The sequence below is a fragment of the Acartia tonsa genome, chromosome 5 (genome assembly GCF_053477335.1).
Source record: "Acartia tonsa isolate MP-2025a chromosome 5, ASM5347733v1, whole genome shotgun sequence".
NCBI classification, from domain to species: domain Eukaryota; kingdom Metazoa; phylum Arthropoda; class Copepoda; order Calanoida; family Acartiidae; genus Acartia; species Acartia tonsa.
This window is the reverse complement of record NC_137264.1, coordinates 10412727-10435332: the sequence shown is the minus strand read 5'-3', so window position 1 is coordinate 10435332 and position 22606 is coordinate 10412727. Positions and strand designations below refer to the sequence as shown.

General features: G+C 32.3%; 1 protein-coding gene across 1 annotated transcript in view; it reads left to right on the top strand.

Annotated features, from left to right (window-relative positions):
- LOC145319925 (uncharacterized) overlaps positions 1–10018 on the top strand; it is a 58396-nt gene extending 48378 nt beyond the window's left edge. The window contains exons 11-12 of the mRNA XM_080162327.1: positions 5743–5884; positions 7666–10018. Coding sequence (XP_080018453.1) covers positions 5743–5884; positions 7666–8442 — 919 coding nt within the window. The 3' untranslated portion in view covers positions 8443–10018. The remainder of the gene's footprint in view (positions 1–5742; positions 5885–7665) is intronic.
- The last annotated feature ends 12588 nt before the right edge of the window (positions 10019–22606 follow it).

Below are 22606 nucleotides of genomic sequence, written 5' to 3'. Positions count from 1 at the left end.
AGAATTAAATGTTTAATACATGAAATATAATATGCTTTTTTTCTCATCTATCACCACATATTTTAAAATCTCACAAAAATTAAACATTTTTTAATGATTTAAAAAAACACTAATAAAATATAAAGAACATATATTTTTTTTAAAGTAATTGACCAATTAGAATGCAAGTTTAGAATATTGGCCAATGAGAGAAGAGTGTCTGAATGACCAATTAGAGAGCAGATGTAAAATATTGACCAATAAGCGATGAGTGTCTGAATGGCCAATTAGATTGCAGTTTTAAAATATTGACCAATCAGACAACATTAGAAATTTACTGAGAGATATGAGCGGAATAATGAAAAGGTATCGTAAATGCCAGTTTCTAAAATTTTGGCTTTTTCAATCTTGGGTAAATAGCCTAGAAATTTATATTTACCCCAATAATTGGATGGAAGAAAGATTTAGATAAAACTTTAGGTACTTTCAATTATTTTATTGGTTAGTTTCAACTTGTAGTGTGTAAACTTTTTAACTAATAATTCTTTTGTATAGAATGGGTGAAATTGTTTTTCATCATTGGGAATGTATATCAGTCTATCATCAAGTGTGTTATCACTTAAATCCCTGGGGAACCTATGCAAGATTTTTTTGTACTTACGTCCAGACATAACCAAAGTTATAGAGTGGCTGTGCTAGTTATAAATTATAGAGACATGAATGAATCTCCGCATAACTGTTTTTCAAACAATTTTGCATTTTTAAGTAAATAAAATCATATATAATTCCTGCATATGTAGGATCAATTTCTTGCATTAATAGGAGGGAGGGGACATTGGGCTGTTTATTACACCAGTCCCCAAAAGTGTGATTAAGAATTTTGGGGACTTTAATTCAATTTGATTGATTGTTTCATTTAGTGGAGTGTCCAAACGTTTCAACCACTGATTAATAGTCATTTGCTATCGTCGTCATATTAGAGACGTTAAACTGACATTACAACTGCAATAGGTATTATTTGTGAATTAAGTGAAATGCCTTTGCTTAAAATAGGCGAAGGACAGACAAATGTTGTGTAATCAAAGGGCTGTTTGTTTGATAATTTTTTTTTAAGAATACTGCCTTACTTGGTAATCACAAAGTTTAACTTAGGTAAACCTATCTAAGTACATAAAACACATAAAAGATAGATAGCAGTCGAGATAAGGATAACCTTTTTTCTAATAACAATGCCAGCGATAATTTTGAATATTTTATATATACTGCTCTTAATTACATATTTGCCTTAATCGCATAATCTCTAAATTATTTCTTCACTTCTGCGCTACTTATGGATTCAGTTGTCCTGGATACTAACTGAAAATGAGCAAATACATGTAGGAGCTCACTTGATTTGAAAAAAAAGATGTTTTATAAAATGTTGCGCCTGTCTACCTTGCGTCAAACGGCGGCAATTTCCCTCAAAATAAAAGTGGATCATTTACCAACTTTAAAAAAAAGAAAATGTCTTGAGTAGATTATACAGTAGACAATTGGACAATAAATCGAAATTCATACCCAATGAAAAATAAAATTACCTCTTCTGCAGACTAAAACTATTGGTTAAAACTTAGATAGTCTACTAGTTTGGAACTAACATATCAAAATTCAGGAAGTGTTCCCTCAGTGTTTCAGTAAACGAATATGATAAATGAGTTTTAAAATATTGGTTACCAGTGTAGTCTATCCACAGGGGATCCAGGTAACACATTCTTCAAAGGTTGCAAATAATCAAGGAGGAAAGGGACATTGGGCTGTTTATTACATTTGTTCCAAAAGTTTTATAATAACTTTTCCCTTTCGTGTTTTAACAACTTTTGGGACTTATATTGAGCTTTGATTTGTAAGTTATTTTAGTTGAGTATAAAAAAGTTTAACCACTAATTATAATCTACAGAATGGGTAAATTTGTGTGTCATCATTGGAGATGTACATACAACAATTTATAGCCCATTGTCTAATCACTTTGGAAATCAATTTTTCTTATCTGGAAATAATAAATAGGGGTCGTTTATGGTCCACTTTTAGATAGAAGGGATAATACCTGTCAAATTGAATGCAAACTAAGAGAATATTTTTCAAGTGGTCAAACTTTGCAGCCAATTAACAATTACATAAAAAAGATTACTCTTTAAGGATTTTTAACTTTTTCAATTATAAGTAAATTTGGCCCTAGAGGCTATATATTATGTAGTTTATAATCTTGATATTTCATTGTTAATGCAGCCTTTAGCATTAGTTTCTAACTGGTAATATAAGTTTTCTATAGTATCTATTCAGTTTATCTACTGTATTACACTTTAATTTTCTTTTTCTTGAAAGTTTTAAAGACCAAAAATAAGCTCAGTAAATTTTAATTTTGAGTAGGTTTTTTTGTTGGATTGTTAAAATGTTCCATTTTTCAAAACCAAATTTTTCTTCCCATTGATTTTGCATCAGATTTATAAAATCTCACAAAAATAAAAAATCAATGCTTTATGGATATTTTATCTCTTTTGTCATAGAATTTTTTTAAAGGGAAAAATAACTTTTATTTACTTTAGATTATGTCATTCATCAAGTACAAAAAACAACAAATCTAATTTAAAAATCATTAAATTAAATATTTATGACTTTATTTAAAACACTAGCGGCTACGCCCCCTAGAAGCCTCTTGGGGCACTAAAGGTAGGAGGGGGAAAAGTCGACCTCATCCCATTTTAAATTTGAGTTTCAAAAGAATATTTTTTGGGGGGAGGGGGGATAGACACCCTCCCCAAAAATAGTTTAAAACCTACCCAGGACCTACAAGAAGCTTCCCTGTAAAGGAGAACAATATCGGTTCAGCGGTTAGCGAGATCCTTCGGGACAGACAAAAAAGCTTACTACTTTATATAATAGGATAGAAATTACAGTAGGACCTAAGTACATTACAAAATATAATACCTTGTCGACCAGAACTCCCCGATCCTTATTTTGAAATAAATTGGAAATAATTTGTTTTAACTTTAAGAATGTTTGGTTAGGTTTTATTGGTACTGGATAACCCCTTAGGGTTAGCCTCCCACCCTTTTTCAGGGTTTTAGGCATTATAAAAGAAGAATAACCCTCCCTTATTTTCTGTGCTCGCAAGGCATTTTGAGGGAATGCACGTATAGATCTTAATTCTCAAAGTTGAACGCACTTAGACTAATTATTTTATTTCTTGAGACAGACGTCTTAACAAGGATGACAACATCCATAAGTAGCGAAGCTTAAAAATTATTATTGGAAATACGTATAGAGTGATTTAAAGAGCAGATGTTAAGGCAAGGTGAATTTAATGGAAAACAAAGAAATCTTTTCGGGTATAGACCCTTTACTGGCAACGCCTCTTAAGGGGGTTTCGTCGTATTTTCACAGTAGATTTTCTCCTATTTCTAGCCCCATGCGGGGCTAATTGCCTAACCCTACGGTACACTCACTTAACTTAACCTAACGTAAAATAACTTATCAAAAGCTACTTTGAAAATATGACGAAATGCCTCTTAAGAAGAGTTGCCACGAAAGGGAAAATACATACCACTCTTTTCAATTGATTTTGTAGAATGACTGACGGACCTAGTAAATAATATTCTTTAGATGCTCATTGTTATTATATATCTTCACAAAAAATACCATCTGTCTTGAAAAGCAGTCGATAAAATCATATTTTTCCAATAGCAGACTGACAGGCAGACAAAGTTAATTACAGAGTAGCTTCGCTACTAAAAAGCTATAAATTATTCTAATTATATCACGTTCTTATTTTGAAACTGTATTGGTTCTAACTTTATATGGGAATATATTGTTTAACAAATTAAAAAAGGTCCTTATTATTTTTAGTAGCACAGCTACTCTATAATTAGATATTATGTATGTACGTCAGTTAAAAGTGTTTTTTGATGATTTTAAAATCAAATCACTAAGATCTAAGATACTCTTATTTGAATTAAAATGTAATGTTTAGTGTCTTATTTAAAACACCTGCTAGAAAATCAAAAAGCATGTATTATCCCAAATTATAAAGACAAAACTGCTCCGACTGTAGATTAAAATTAGTGGTTGAAACGTTTAAACACTCAACTTAATAAACCAACCAATCAAAATTCAGTAATAGTCCCCAAAGTAGTTTAGAACAAATAAGAAAATGCTATTATAAAACTTTGGGGACTAGTGTAATAAACAGCTCATTTTCTCTTTCTCTCTGTATAACCTTATCTTTATTATTTTAAAATATTGATTGACTTCTACTTTGTTGTCAGCTCAAACTGCTGCTCTACCTATGGATTTAATTATACCTGTTGTCGATATGTAAAGCACGAAAATGACATAAAATAATTGACTTTGTCTTTTAAATATTTCCCATAAAGTAATTCAATCTTTTTATGTGTATGTACATAACGTTTAATCATTTTTAAAATACTAGCGGTTACGCCCCCGAGAAGCCTATAGGGGCAAGTAATGTGGGAGATACCCTTAACCAAAATAGAAAAACCTTCCCTGGACCTATAAGAAGCTTTATTGTAAATAAGAACCATATCGGTTTAGCGGTTAGCGAGATCCTTCGCTACAGACAAAAGAAGGTTACTACTTTATATACTAGAATACTAGGATATAAGATTTCTATGCATATGTATGTATAATTATATCCAGCAAAATCTCTAAAACGGATTATTGGAAGTTTATACAATTTTCTGGAAAGCTTAAAATTGGTCCAGGGCATGTTTCAAGCCAGTTACTTCCCAAAAATAGTCTAAAATCTGACTACTGAGTTTACCTGTGCCTTTTATGAGATCTTACGTGACTACTAAAACATAAAAGAAAAATATAAGAAAATATTATTTAAAAAGTATTACTAAAAATTAGAATATACATGTGCTGTCAAATACAGTTTGAAATGTAGGTCTAAACATTGAATTTGACAATAAAATTATAAGACAATCAAGTCTGTCTTTAAAACATTGATTTTTGTATCTTCCTGTAATGCAATATAAACCAGGAATGGAAGGGACATTAAACTTTTTATTACACTAGTCCCCAAAGTTTTACAATAACGTTTCTTATAAGTTAGCTTAACAACTTTTGGGACTTTTATTTAATTTTGATTGGTTGGTTCATTAAGTTGATTAACCAAATGTTTCAGCCACTAATTGAAATCTACATTGGGGATGTATATCAATTTATCATTAATTGTCTTATCCCTTTAGCTCCATGAGTTAGTATGCATCTCTACAAGTGTTGCTTTCCCTCACTCACATTTGTGTATAGATAGATTAAGAATACTTTTTTTGTTTGGTGAATGGTCTAATTTATACTTATCACAAGATTGTATTTATCTAAATTGTAAAGTAGTTAAATGAAAGGTTAAGGGTTTTCTAAGTAACAACTATCTTTCCAGTATGGCTTCAAAACCAATTATTATCTGCTGGTTTAGAACTGGTTCTCAGCCATACTGAAAATCATGTATAGCATCATTTTGCAGACAATTTTCTACAATTAAGAAAATAAAAATCATAAAAAATAATACCAGTTTGTTGGCAAGGGCCTTTGGCCTCTTGACACTTGAGGGTAACAAAATGATTTATTTTTTATGTCAACATCTGCAGAAAGCTGTCTGTAATATGATGTGATAAATAACTAATCTATCTCTTTTAAACTGCATCCATGCTGTGGCTACTAAACACTAACACACATTTTTATCGCTCTTTAGTGAGCTTATTACAGGTCCGACCCAGCAACAGTCGGGGGCGCCACACAACAAGAAGACGACTTTCCTGCGGAACAGCTGTTCGCGCCACGTGGGAGAGAGAAGACAGCTTTCGACGCCAGATCTACTGCATCCACTGAATCTCGGTCGATACTGAAGGCATGTTGTTAATGGATATTGATAAGAAAAACTTAAATTATTAGATTATAGCTCTAGACCTACCCTTGCATAGGAACTGCAGGTTTAACTTAAACAAACAACTAAAGTAACATAAAGGTTGATAACTCACTGGCAATTGCATGTTATTTTTTTTATGCTAAAAAATGGTTCAACGCCAAGATTTTTAAAAATTATTCTGTCCAACAGAGAGAGAGAGGGGACAATGGACTGTTTATTATACTAGTCCCCAAAATTTTATAATAGCGTTTTATTATATATTGGCTTCCCAACTTTGTGGACTTTTAGTGAATTTTGATTGGTTGGATCATTAAGTTGAGTGTTTAAATGTTTTAACCTTTAATTGTAATCTGTGAAATGGGTAATTTTATGTCTCATCATTGGGGATGTACAACAAGTTGTCGACTATTGTCTTACCTCTTTAGATGAAGATGATTAAAGTTCCTCCACAGATTATGATGTCATTTTATAGAATAGCCACTGAGAAGCCAGTAGACACTGTAATTGACCAATGGTAAAATTTATGCTTGCCTCTCATTGGTTGTTCTATCGTATGACGTCATAATCTGTGGAGGGACTTTAATCATCTTCCTTTAGATCCCTGTTGGTTATGTCCAAACTAAGATAAAAATCTCTAAAGTAATGCATTAAAAAATTATTTCTTTGTTTAGAAAAATGCCTTACCACTTTCCTCACGCCTAACCCCTTCTATTTACATGCCATATATTTTTGTATGACCCTCATATCTAATTTCAATGCAACTTCTTTCCTATTCAAAGTAGAAACCTTTAGAAATCTGCTCACATAAAGACTTATCTTAATTTTTATTATTTTCTACAAGGGTTGGAATTATTTATTATCTAGCAAACTAATTTATTTCTAGTGTAGCAGAAAAAAAACATTTTTTCTTCAAATCATAAAATCTCTAATCTAATCAAATTATTTGATTAGATGTAGCATTTTAGACAGACAAACAAACTGACAGACAGACATAAGTACTTCTTGAAGAGCTGTGCATTACAAATATTTATTTTTTTGTAATGATTTCTATTTTAATTATTTCTGAACGAAAATTTAGAAGTTTTTGCCCAACCCTAATCCAAATTCTTATCAAGATATCTTCAAAAATTGTGGCAAGCTTTTGCACACACTATAGTGACTAGTGTTGCATTTTAGATCTCTAAATTGGACTTTACAAGGGTCAATTCTTCTTCTGGAAATACATTTTTGTTGCTTATGATTGCACCTTCTCAAAAATACTTCTTGGTATTCAAATCATATGTTTTGTTAGGATTTAATTTTAGTTCAATAGTTGCTTCCTGATTATTATACCAATCTATTGTTCCTAAATGACCTAGAGTAACCTTTAAATCATGCTTGTTTAATTCTATACATTTTTTCAATATTTTTAAGAAATAGTTTATTTATAGTAGTAAGGCTTTTTTAACTTTAGCTTAAGATTTTGATAAATAATGAACCGATTGAATTCTCCTTTTAAGGGAAGCTTCACATACTGGGATGTTTTTAGGGTTTTAATTTTCATATTTGATTCCTTGGATGGCTTCAGGCCATTTTTGTTTAAGCTTATACATTTTTTCAATATTTTTAAAGAATATTTTACTTTGAAATTAAGCGCTTGAGTCTAGCGGGGAAGATTAACTTAATCTCTTAAAACAGAATATTGTTTGCTTTGATTTTTACTCAATTATAAAACTCGATCTTTATTTGAAATTATACATCTATTAACTCCTTGTAACTCTCAGACAAAGGTTGCCATAATTCCCACACTGGACCTTGATCACACCTCCACTATGGACATTTCATCATCAGCTGACTCCAGTACCGAGGGAGAAACAGGAGGACTAAGGACAAAATTTGGCGCCAAAACTTCCACAAAGAAGAATGCCGCGTCGTCTTGTGTGCAGGAAATGCGCAATAACAATCCGGAACAAAACTTCCGCCATTCCTTTGGTGTTGAAAATGATGATGAACATTTGCATGCAAGACAAAAATTTTCCCGCATTTATGGCGAGGGAGGAGGAGATGGGGAAATTGTACTTGGAATGATTGGTAAATTCAATGATGATGTAACAACCACCTTCCCCTCAAATGCTGATAATGGCGGAAACACAGAAAATTTGGGGTCAAAGGATCAAAGTCACAAGGGTATAAAACATGTCAGCAATGCTTCAACTTCGGGCACTGGGCGCCAGGGGCCGCCGGTGGATAAGCCCGCCAGAACAACCATCCGCAACCAGCAAAACCGCGGCGGAGCCGTGGAAACCGCCACCATGCGACACAAATCAAATTACCACGCGGCAAATGATCTATCCGTAAGCCTGAAACGGTCCAAGTCAGACGCACAAGACATTTTTGTGCCCTTAGTGAGTTCATCGTCCGACGATTATAAAACAATGGGCAATAACAAGTCATCAAAAAAGCCGTTGTCCGCCATTGTGAAAAGGTCCAGATCTTTCCAGAAGTTATTTTCCCCGCCGAATATTGGGTTTGGCCGCTCTAAAGAATATTACTTTAACTAAGAATAGTTATTTCTCGTATTGTATTATAAACGGTTTTCCGCGGATATAGAATGTACAATTATAAGATTAAAACTAGTTTTTTTAGCCCCGTGGTGCCGAAGGCACCGGCTAAAAAAACTAGTTTTAATCTTATGATTGTACATTTCTATATTCGTAGAAAACTGGATATAATACGATGCTAGACATAGTTTTTTCGTATGGATGAGAACCGGTTCCTATCCACCGGATTCGAATGAATACGAGAAAACAATTTAAGTATCTCTTTAACTCCAAAATTTTGTTTTAGCCCTTGCATAGAGCTCTAAATCTTTGGGACTTATAAACCATAATTTAAGTGATTTATAGGCGATACAAGATATTTTAGTTCATTGAATTAATACTATTACCTTTATGTGTCGTTTTAAAACTATAGTTTGAATCTACAAACTGTATGTAGCAAAATTAACTATTTTCCAGTTTAATTCTTCATTTAATCATTTTTGTATTTTATAATCCATATATATTATCATTTACTTATAACTAACTTTTTTTCTTGTAAATATTAATCTTAAATGATCTTAATAAAAAGGGCATATCTATAAACTAAAAATCATGTTTTTTTGTAATAATATTTGTAGTTGTAAATATAATATATTTTTTGTGGTTGCCAAGATGAAAAAATAATGTGTCATATTTTAATGTATTTTTTGCATAGAAAATTTTAGTACACATGAAGTATTTTTTACAGTTAATGTTTTGATTTTTTGTCGGAAAACAATTTTCAACAACTTTAAAGCAGGGAGTAAGGGAGGGGACAATAGGCAATTAATTCAATATAAGAGTTATCAAAGAAAGGGCATGAAATCCAGTTTGATCCAATAAATTTGTAGGAAGTTATAAAGGGATTGTTAATTGAATAATAGATTTCCATAGCGTCATGTAAAGTGAAATCACAACTTGTTTTTGAAGAAATATATTGAGGTTTGTTGGTGTGATTTTTATATTAAAAGATTATTGGACCCGGCCAGCTGCTAGCAAAAATATGACTGCCCCTTTTTATTCTGTTTATTTCCCTTGCCCCTTGCCCCCACCTCCCTTCTCCTTTCTCCCCGTCTGCTACTTTCCAAACGAACACAACGAGTGTTTATTTCCCTTCCCCCCACTTCCCTTATCCCTTCTCCCCGTCTGCAATATTAAAAACATACATAACGAGTAGCGGCATTCTATGCGCAAGTCCCCAAACTCAGTCAGAAACTGCTAAATTCTTGCACATTCCCTTTAAGCCAGTCCCCAAAGTCTGAGACTCCTAAAAATTGAATATTCGATCCATTGTCCCCTCCCTTACTCCCTGACTTTAAAGGCTGCTTTATGCAGCTTTTGAGGTTTTTTTGTATCTTCGACCTAATCTAAATAACCTAATAATGGCATCTATAGCTAAAGACTAACATAAATAATCTTGTAATTAAAATTATGCTTTTATTATAATAAATTAATATTTTTGTTAAATTAGACTATTTTGTATGTTAATCTAAGTCATTCTTGTAAAATCTTAATGAAAATAGCCATTTATCTGTATAAGGTAATATATATTAATAGAATGATAATAAAATGATACATTAATTTTGTTTTTATTTACTTTATTCTATAACTAGAGGCTACTTCCCTAAAGGCCTCTAGTGGCAAAAAAATGTTTTATTTCATAAAATAAATAATTTGAGAGGTTATAAACCTTCCCAGGACCCATGAGAAGCTACCCTGTAAAGGATGACCATTTCAGTTCAGTGGTTATTCGGGAGGTCAGCTTTAATTCCAATTCGAGTTTATCAAAAAGGTTTTGTGGGGTGTGTTTTTTTTCTTAGGGCTATTTCTCTAAAGAGGATAAAGATAACCTTTAATAATAGTTAAAATAGTTCCTTTCATGATCTATAAGAAGCTTTACTCTAAAAGAGAGTCATAGTTTAGCGAGTTCTCTTGGTATTGATATATATACAGACAAACATCCTGTTACTTTAATATGAGAATGCATAATCTGGACAACTTTCATCAGATGCAAAGCGCATGAAAACAAGGATTATAACATCCATAAATACATTTTTGACACCCATTTACAAATAGCTATACAATTGAATGTCTAGTCATCAGCGGTTTTAAGACTTAGGATAAATTTTATCACATTTAATGTGAGAATGTTGCTATTATCATATTCAAAATAAATGCTGTAATAAGCTTTAAAATATTTAAACACTAGTCTCTCATTGGACACAAAATGACGTCCAATAAGAAAAAGGAATAAAAATATTGGAAAGAAAATTATTTTATTTCAAAATTAATTCTTGGCATTTTGGAATAAAAAATATAGGGGAAAGAAAATTATTTATTTCAAATTTATTTCTGGTCTTTAAATAATATTCATTATTTTATTTTAATTCGAGTGTCAACCAATAAGAAATAGGCATGCTGTTTTAAAAGTTTGGATTAAAAATTATTATTTTTTGTCAATTCCTTTTTTCAGAGTATAAAATGAGAATAAATTTTCCAACATCATTATTGATTTCTAATTTAACATTTCATACATTGGGTAATATTTATTTCAACTTTTTTTGTCATTCAAAATCAAGTGTCACAAAAATAATAATATTTAACATAAAAAAGAAATTTTTAAAATAATTTTGTTTTCTTTATTTGTTGAAGATTTAAGCCCAAGCTTTTTCTGAGGGGGGAGACCCCCCTCAACCCCCCCTCTCCTGAGGGGGGAAACCCCCCTCGACCCCCCCCCTGACGCTCTCTTCTTTAAATCTTTCATTATTTCTGTAATTTATTCTAACTATCTTATAAATTTCAAAACATGAGATAAAAAGGAAATAATTTGCTGTACATGATTAAAAAATTTAAAAATTGTAAAAAAAATTCCAACATGATTTTTAATTTTAAATACAAGAATATTTTTTCCTATATGATATGTTAAATTTAAATACAGGAATAATTTTGTACTGTGGAATTGAAGAAATAAATGCTGTACATTAGAGTGGCTTGATTTTCAATGATTTTCTAATTTTAAATGTGCTACATACACTTTCAGTCTGAACATCATATAAGAGACCAAAAAATGAAAAGAAAATATTTTGAATAATGGGGAGGCTCGCTGATGCATGTAAACTTTTAGAAAGACACTTGTGGGGAGAATTTTTTTTTTTTTTTTTTGGGGGGGGGCAATTATTTTTCTTTCAAAGTATAGCTTTATGCACCTTCCCAATTTTGTCTTGAAGAGTAGAATAAGAATAAAAATCTGTTTTTAAAACTATTGATCCTAGCAAGAAAAATCCATAAATAAATTTAAAAACCAAGAGATTTTACATTTAATTTAAGATTTTTCATGCTTGGATGAATATTTTTTAAAACCAATTTGATATTCTTATATTAATCAACAAGACAAATTCAAACAGATGCATAAAGCAATACTTTGAAAGAAAAAAAGTTGCACCTCCAGAATAAACTTCTAAAATTTTTAATGCATGGAAACACCTTCCCCCAATTTACCCTCAAGGACAAAATCAATTTTTTATATTTAGGTTTCTTATATGACGTTTAAACTGTAGATGTTGATTACAAATTCAATGTCCAAAATTGATCCACTCTACTGTACATTGTTATAATTTAATATTTGATGTGGGTATAAACATTAGACATAGATGGTCAATCTGACCCCATTTTTTTCTTAAAAAGAAACCTTTGTTCACTTTTTGTTGTATATGAAATACAGCCCTATAGGCAACATTATTTGCAACTAAATTTTGCAATGATATAATTTTTAGAAAGATAACTTTATTATAAGAAATTAAATTATTTATAACTAACTTATTATATGTTGTGTCATACGCTTCACATTATATGAGGGAAGAAATATTTTCTTCAAATATTTCACTCAAGGAAAGCTTTAACCTAAGATATTCAACAATTTATAGCTGATACATAATGTAAACAAAATTCCCTTGTGCTGTCTCTAGGTTATCTCTATTGTATAAATGAACGTACAAAAGAGGAGGAGAGAGAGAAGGAAATAGACAGAAAAGTGAGGGAGGGGGGAGGGGGAAGAAATATAGAGAAAAATAGACAGAGATATTTATTGTTCACCCTTAGATGATGTAAATTTTTTGATAGACTTTTTTGAATTTAAGAAAAAGATAGAGAATGAGACAAAACCAAGTATCATATTTTATTAATATTGCTTATACAAGAAAGGTCATTCAAAATTATTTCACCAATATTAAGGTCAAGTGACAAAAATTTAAATTTCCACCTACTTCGCCCCCAGAGGGGGCAATAGTAGAAGGAAAATTCAAATTTTGATCACATGACCAAAATTGTTGAAATAATTTTAATATCCTTTCTAGCATTCACAATATTACGAAAATATGATAAATAACTATTAAATCATCCAGAAGTGTATTGTACTCATAAAAATCATTTGCAGATCCTCGCTTTGGTCTCAGAAAAAAATATCCAAAATCGACCCACCCTAATAAACAACCAAGTTAAAATAATTGGACCTTTAAACAAAGTTAATTAATGTGCAGATTTTCAGTGGTTATAATTTAAAAATATTTATAGAAAACTTAAAAACATGAAATCAGTATTTTTGTATCCTGTATGACATACCAACGGACAAAGCATATTATATATAAACTTAGTTCTTATTTAAATTCAATTGATTAAAAAAATGACAATGAAACCCGAAGACAACATTGTTCGCTACCAACTGATATACAGACAGACATTGTTAGCTTGTAGAGTAGCTTGTAACTAAATATCAGCCATATATAGTTTGTTTACAATAGTTTATATTTAGATAAGCGTGCGCATGAGGGGGGAGGGGATATATCCCCCCGTTTTTTTAAAAGGGTGGTAATTTTTCAGAGGTTATGGTTAAATTTAAAGAAAGATGGGGGGGAGGGCCCGAGGGGATGTTGTGGTACTCACTCCCCCCCCCCCCCATCAAAAGAAAATCTTTTTTGCTCGGGGGCGTAGTTTGATTTTCTTTCAATATCAAACAAGGACAACTATTATCAAAGGTAGCACAGCAATGATAGATTATCACTATTATAGGTGATAGGATAACACCGTGTCAAAACTAAAGACGTTAAAAATGGTTGCTACTGCTCCTAAGTCAGATGAGCGACATTAATAGTTGTGTTAATGCCTTGGCCCAAAACAGGAGCAACGCATTACTATGCAATTGCACAGTTAGGACGTTATAGTGTCATGAACAGCAGACTCGCTGATAGGTACAGTCGGTAGGTAGCAATAAATAAATTAATGAATCTTAATAACGTTTTTCTACTAGATATAACATTTTAAAAGTGTGTAATTTTCTGTTCTTGGGATTTGATAGTTTTGTGTACCTGACTTTAACTAAGGAAGCGTAGCAACTCTATAATTGTAATCAGTAATTTTGTTTTGACACTCTTTAAAAGTTATTGTTTATTTGTCCTTTCTTCTGATTTTAGAACTTCGCTTTAATAGATGGTGTAATCCTTAAAAATAATAGAAGAATGAAAGACAAAAAAACAGATATACAATATTTAAGTGTAGCTACGCACCCAAGAAAAAGAAAGTGAGCAGATTTATTTCAATAGTAAGATTGGTAGAATAATAGGCTAATTATAACCCCAGCCACCTACCCGCGTCCATTGCTCAACACGTAGCGCATCCGCTTACTGTCGGGGAGGTAATAGGTTCGAATCTCGGCTTAACACATTGTAATAACTTACGATGTTGAAAATCGTTGCTACTGCTGCTATGTAAGGTGCTCTACATTAATAGTTAAATTAGGGGCAATGCCTTGGCCCATAACAACGCATAGTTTGGACTTCCAGACAAAGGTCGTGGTAACAAAGAGTTGGTGTTACTTAATCTAATACCCCGGGTATTTTGAATGAAAAGGAGAGATTTGGCTCCCCGTAGTTATCTTTGGGTGTCATTGACAGCAGCCTCGCCCTTATGAGGCAATTGATAGGTAACTCCATCCACTTAATTTAGTTTCAATCTACTATTTGTGTAGGAACCCTCACAATATCGCAATTCTAAAATTTAAACAAGGATGACAACATGATGTGGCATTGTGACCAAAATCTCGTTTTAAAATAAAGAGTCAGTAAAAAAATCTATATTTAAAGTAAATGTTTGTTAATTGTTAGTTTAAAACATTGCTTTAAATGTTAATTATTTTTATCTTTAAAGAACAAACAACTTAAATTGCATAAAAAAAACATTAGCTTTGTTTTTTCTTCTTCAAATTGTTGAAAGCAAATCTACTCTACAATCAAGGTTGATCTTTTGAAAAAGTAAGGTAATCATGAAAAATTGTTTTTCGAAAATAAAACATGTGTCTTACTAGTAGGGGGAGAGAATCACTTAAAAATCGGGCACGTGACGTCATAAAACTGAAGGATTATCCATCTCTTTTTCAGGGGTTTTCTTTCCTACTTCTCCTCTCTTGTCCCGCATTTTTATGACGTCACGTGGCTGATTTTTGAGTGACTTTCTCCCCCTACTCTTACACCGTAAGTAGGGGTTTAGTGTCTTACCATTTCTGACCCAAACCAACGGAGGTTTATATAGCCTGATGGAACCTATCAAAAATTGGTTATGACACCCTAAAATCTTTATTCAAGGGGATAGTATTACTTCCATCTTCCCCTTATGTTCTTGTATTTCTTCTTGATCGTGTCTTCCTTGTTAAAATTGTTCCAAAAATTATGTAGGTGTTTAAATATACACTGACTTTGAAAAACATGAAAAATAAGAGTCATAACTAGAACAAATAAATTGCAGTATACCACCCTAAAATTCTCTAGACTCCTATTTAAAAATAATGAAATAGCTTAAAACCATCCCTGAAAAGATTTCCTAAAATGAAACAAATCATTTATGTTATCAGCGAGATCTTAACTAACAAACAAATGATAGTTATATGTAAACAATGGGCGTGTGAATGTAGATGTGGGGGGATAACATGTTTTCACCTCCATCTGAAAACAATTTAAAGGTGTTCAAGTTAAAAGTTTATATATATTAGCCTCAGATACAAATTTAACAAAAGGACTTTAAAAAATGTTTTTATGTTTTCAATTTTTGACATTTTTTTAATTAATTAAATTCTAATATATTTTTGGTCAGCTTATACCAACAATGAAATTAATTCAGAAAAAAATCACGAAACCTATACATGTTTTTCCGCTGGGGGGGGGGGGGGGCAACACATCGTAAAATTGACGACCCCTCCATTTGCCCCCCAAATATTATTTTAGATTTTTTCGCTTGTTGGTTATACCTATTCCTTATTTTTGGTAAGGGATTTACTATTACTTGGATCTTACACCAGATTTTCATGTTCTCTAATAAAGTGAATCTTGTAGCGGGCTAAAATAACAATCCACCCCTTTACCCCATCCTCTCTCCTCATACTGTATTAAATAGCAACCTACATTGAAGACAATTTTTCCCCTGTCATAATATCTAATTTTTTGTGTAAAAATAAAGAACAATAGAAGATTCAGATAACAAATGTCGTCATTGTTCAAAAATTTCTTTTTTGAATGACAATAAAGAAAAAAAAATCGCGAAACCTCTTCCAAATAAACCATTCAACGTACCTTTTACATAAAAAGTTACTAAAATATTCACGAAACCTTTCCACGTAGCTTCAAGGTCACTTTGTTATTATATTAAATTTCTGGTTGGCTGAGTTTGGAGGGATTAAAGCGGAACTTGTTTTTATCAGTGACAAAGATTCTGATAAACAACCACTTAATAATTGTGCCTGTTTTCGGCCAATGCATTCTGCTTATGCTTTCTCAAAATGTAGGGAGGATGGGGACATTGGACTGTAAATTACACATAAATCCTAAGTTTTTTTGATAACTATATTATTATATTGGTTGGCTCTCAAACTTTGGGTACTTTTATTGAATTGTTATTGGTTGGTTCTAGACTAGTAGTTTCTAAACTTATCAACAAATGATTTTAATTTACAGAAGGGGATGTGATTGTAAATCTATTTATCCCAATTGTCTTATCCCTTTATATCCCTGGTATAGTTAACTAACAGTCAACCAACCTGTTGAGCCACTGCATTTCGCTTAATCTTTCTTAAATTATTAAACACATCTAATACAACAAAAGTAGTCACTATATCAGAAAAAAATGGCAGTCTCTTATTTTATAAAACGCAGGTAATTTTTATATCGTTTCGGCGGCTAATTATGAAGCGGCTCTTGATTATAGGCCTCCTGGATTTGGCGGGAGGTCCAAGTTCTATTTTCCGGAAAAACTGTCATCTGTCAATGTTATTGTACAATTTTCTTTCTGTATCATTATATAATTCTATCATTACACCTTACAAAATTGGATATAGAATATACGTGGATAAATTGACAGGGGAAAATTTTAGGTTGCAAACATAGGACTCATTTATTGGTCGGTTCGTTCATCCAGTAGAAGAAGAGAGGGGAAGGGATAAAGGGGATGTATTGGGGTTATTGTTAATTTAGCCAGCTGTGAGCATTACTTTAATAGAGTAAATGACAATCAGGTGGAACATCCAAGTAATAATATATCGATTATTTTTATAATTCTATTATTACACCTTACAAACATTTAACAGTACCATAATCGATATATTATTACTTGGATGTTGCACAAGATTTTCATGATAAAGTGATGCTCGCAGCTGGCTATAATAACAATAACCAACTCCACCTCCTTTACCCCATGCCCTCACATCCTACTGGATAAACGAACTAACCTCTTAATGAGGTCAAAATTAGTAAGCTAAATTAAAGACAAATTTTCCCCTGTAAATATATCCACCTATGTATGTATATCATATATTTTATTAGAACCATTAATTTACAACTAAAGGGTTCTCCCATAGTTTCTAGGGCATTGGTTCTGGAAATAAAACTTCTTAAATCTTCTATTAATCTATTTAAACAAGGATGACAACATCCATAAGTAGCGAAGCACAAAAAATCATGATATACACAAACGGATAAAGTGAGTTATAGAGCATGTGTTCATTTCAATACAAAGACAAGAAACAGAGGGAATATAGAAGAAAATCACGAAACCTTTTTAAAAAGGTTTAGATCTACTGTAGTTCACGATAAAATATTGCTGGTACCGAATATTGCCAAAAATCTATGAATCTTAAAGGCTGCTAGCTGCCAAACGGCTGAACATACAGATCATACCCGCACACCATTTTAAGCGGTATAAGAAGGCCTACAAATAATCTGGAATAGCCAAGATCCAATGATGCACAGGGAAAGCTTCACTGAAGAAAAACGCGTAAAATAGGCCTTTTTCGCGCATTTCTCTGCACTGCGAGATAATTATGCAGTATTGATTTATGGCTATTTCAGATTATTTGTAGGCCTTCTTATGCCGCTTAAAACAGTGTACGGGCATGATCTGTACGTTCAGCCGTTTGGCAGCTAGCAGCCTATAAAATTCATAGATTTTTGACAATATTCGTTACCAGCAATATTTTACCGTGAACTGCAGTAGATCCAAAGGTTTATGTCTATGAAGCATTACCGACAGACAACAGACGACCAAAACAATATATAGACTAGATGCGCATATGTCATAGGAATCTTTACAATAACCCCACCCCCCCTCCCCACCAAAAAAACATTATCAATCTCTACATATTAAAAATTTGTTTTGTGATATTCCCTCCATCCCCCAAACCTTCTTTATGATACACTAGTGGCTGCGCTCCTAGCATATTTGTTGTAGTAAGAAAGTAGGAAAATTGCTGAACACAAACTTAGATATTAAAACTAAAAAGCCTAGAACTATCCAAGGACCTATAAGAAGCTTTCATAAAATTAAGAACTCTTAGAAAACTCTTAGAAAATTAGAAAATCTTAAGCTACAGATAAAAAAACCCTACTTCTTTACATAATAGGATTTAAGACGCACCCTATTGTCAATAAAAAAAGACTATGATAAAAATAATGCAAAATTAGAAGTATTGAATGTACTCTAAATATAGAAAACTCTGCATTTAGAAAGCCAAGAAAAACAGGGATTTAAAGGGATAAGACAATGGCCGTTTAATTGACGTAATTACCCAATAATGAAGGACAAAATTATTTATGCTGTAAATTATAATTAGTGGTTGAAACGTTCGGTCGCTCAACTTAATGAACTCAAAGTCCTAAAAAATAAGAGAACATTATTATAAAACTTTGGGGACTAGTGTAATAAAAAGCCCAATGTCCCCTCCCTCCCTGGAAGAAAAACTTCTTGAAGTTGACCTTTACTTAATTTCACTGCTGTTTTACAACCCCGGCGAGTTGGCATTTACAGCATGGATACCAGCAACATTTTACTAATTTTTTCTTTGTACACTACATGGTTATCCTTTACAGTAAAGCTTCTATTATGACCAGAGAATAACTATTTTACCCCCCCCCCCACACACACACATTTTTTTTATTTTTCTTTAAAATTAAAATGTATAGGGGAGGGTCACCATTCCCCTCTCTTTATCTACCCCTAGACTTAAGTGTAATATTAATCAGAAATGGAGGGGACATTGAACTGTGAATTACATTAGTACCCAAAGTTTTATAACCTCGTCATCTTATACGTTGTCTTAAACATACATTGGGTGCTTCTACCAAATTTAAATTTGGATTGCTTGGTTCCAAACTTTTCAAACAGAGGGTAAAAATTGTGGATCCTTATAAATCTATCGTCTATTGTCTTATCCCTTAAAATCCCTCAATAATAGTACAAAAAAATAAAAGTGCAAAGATTTAATATTTTAGTAATTTTTTAGTGTTTTAATCTTATGCACTGTTCTGGTATATTCTCAACTTTTCCAAGTATTATTAACTTAGGGATCTTAAGGGATAAGGCAATAGTAAATAAATTGAAATGCATATACAACGATGATAAACAATATAACCCCTTTTGTAGAATAAAATTATTAGTAAAAAAGTTTGGACATTGCTTATTATTTTCACAGCTTTCCGTGGATACAAAAATATATTCGTGGAAAATTGTCTGTATTACGATGGTATGCATATTTTTTCAGCATAACGGAGAACTGGTTTAAATCGAGCTGATGTTGATCGCGGTTTGGAAGCCAAACTGTAAAATAGTTTATGATAAATAAATGCAATATTATGCAATCTAATTGATATCATTGTTTTTCTGAAGAAAAAAAGATACCTGCGGGTTCGCCCCTAGCCTCTAGGGGCTTTGCCTTAAGAGGAAGAATTACATCTTTTATTACCTGGAGATGCCCCCACTCCACCACTATTTTAAATAATTTTTTTAAAAATTTATGGGGGGATTTTTTATTTTTTGGGGGGTTGGGGGTGTCCCACCCCCAAGAAAATAGCCTAAAACCATCACAGGACCAGTAGGTATATTCCCCGAAGAGTAGAATCCGATCGGTTCAGTGGTTACCGAGATCCTAGGGGACAGACGGACAGACAGATGGACAGACAGACGGACGGACGGACAGACATCATTCTACTTCTTATTATAGATTACAATTAGAGTAACTGATACCATTTGGTATTCGTTGAAAATTGTCTGTAATACGATGCAATATACATGATTTAGTATGGCTGAGAACCAGTTCTAATCCAGATAAACAAACATTGTATAATACCTTCGATAGCAGACAACAACAAAAAGAAAATAATTTGAATTATATAAAAGTATCGTATGACCCGAATTAAAAATTTAATATTTAAGATCAAGCTTTTCTAGTTTATACAAGAATTCAATATCCATGAAAGCGAATCTCAACAAATCAGACAAACAAACGAACATTAACAAACTTTGAGTGCAATAGCGTGTATAGGGCTTTGCTATAGGGTGCGCGGGGTGCGCGGAGTGCGCGTCAAAATTTTGTGACATTCCTTACTATTTTGACAACCCCTCCCCCATTAAAAAGTTTGGTGAAGGGGGTGTAATTCAGACAATAAGAAGGGTGTAATCTTAGAGGGGTGGATACACCCTTTAAGAAGCTTTACAAAAAAAACAGCCATGTGACGTCATAAAAAAGAGGGGTTATAATCTCTTTTTTAAGGGTTTTCTTTCTCACTTCTCCTCTCATTCCTAATTTTATGACGTGACATGGCTGATTTTTTTATACACTTTGTAAAGATTCACCCTCTATGTATCCTCAAGACAATTTAAACATAACTAATTTAACGCTTATACCTATCATTACGAACGTACGGGCGAACGCAATATTTATAAAACCTTTACTTTTTATCAACCAAATAAATCTAAATGGGTTCTAACTGGTCAAGCGAAAGTTATTTTATGTTGGAACTCAAACAAGAACAACTACATCCTATAGCTCCGAAGGTTTTTGGAACTATTAGCTGAACAATGCCTCTTATAAAAGTAACAGGTTGTCAGATATGATTATCCTTTACAGTAAAGCTTCGTATAGGCCATGGGAAGATTTGTAACATTTTTTAAAGTTAAAGTGGAGGGCAGCCATTTATTTACAGTGATTTATCTATAAATGTTCTATAAATTATATTAACTTGCGTCCTATTCGTCATGATAGTATTTTTTAAAGTCTTTAATTAATCCTAATTTATTGTTTTTGTCCGCGGATTGCTGTCTATAATACGATGGTATTAATAACTGTTGATTAAATTTAAATCTGTGGTTTTTCTAATTTTGTCTATTCATGTGAATATAAAAATGATTTAGAATTATAACAAGAAATTCAATTTCATTTGCATAAATCTATACTACAAAGTAGAGCGATGTCCGTCTGTCAGTCTGAAGCTTAAGATATGACTCTACTTTTTAGGTAGCTTAAACTGCATCCCTTCAAAATCAATCACGTAGCTGTAACTATATTACCAACTAGCGGATACGTCCCTAGAGGCCAAAAGAGGGGGGAAAGGGGGTGGCATGTCGATCTCCCTCTATTTTCAATTTAAGTCTGACTTTATAATCGTCGATCCCTTAAAATAATCTTTAACCACTGAACCGATTAGGTTTTCTTGGTATAGTCCTTTCCACGACATCCCTCCATAAGGAGCGATTCTTCGTATTTTTAAAATGGCTTTTTATAGGTTATTTTAGGTTAGGTTAGGTTATATTGTGTTAGGTGATTGCTCCACAGGGTTAGGTAATTGGCCCCGCAGGGTTAGAGCCCCCCGCAGGGGCTAGAAATAGGAGAAAAGCTACTGTGAAAAATACGAAGAATCGCTCCTTATGGAGGGATGTCGTGGAAAGGACTATACCCGGTTTTCTTTACAGAATTCAGCTTACAGGTCCTTTGATGGTTTTTAGCTATTTTTCAGGAGGCTGAGTCATCCACTTCCCAAAAAATAACCCCTCTCCAAGTTGTATGTATTTTGTATATTTATGTAGAGTATTTTTTTTGATTAATGAGTCCATATGTTCATTTAAAAACAAATTACAAAACCATTATAACTGTTATATCTGGAAGGGTATTTAATTCTAGGCTTATTTTAAGCTCTTCTACAATTAGGGTCTTTATGAAGACTACACGCACGTTCCGCCGTTAGTCTGTAAGTAACCTAAAGCCATATTTGTAAATATTTGCGTCACTTATCATATAGAATTATAACCTTTTTCAAATATTCCTATAATAATAAGGTAATAGGTAATGATTCTAAAATAATTTAAAAATTGAAGGGTGTTTTCACATATTTTGATTCCAGAAAGTTTTTTGTTAATCATTCTGTTTTAATGCAATTTCACTACAAATTAATATCTAATTTATGGATGTTGTCATTCTTGCTTTTGATAAAAACATAATCAGTTAATTTAACAAATAAATTAGTAGAAAATAAATAAAAATGCAAAATAAATAATGGTTTGAGAGAAAATTTTTTTGAAACAATTTAATTTTTCTACTAAGGTGTGTGAGTATGTATGTAAGATCTCACAAACAACTGGAACTCTTAAGAATTAAGAAAGAAATCCCATCATTGGGCTACTAGATAGAAAAATAGTTCAACCAAACTTTAAAAAATGTATAAGAATATGTAGTTGTTGGGCGTCGAACACATATCCCCACTTCTTGAGGCAAAGCCCCTTAAGGCTTGAGACGAGACAACTATAAAACTAATAAAACATTTTTATGTACTTTTAAGTACAT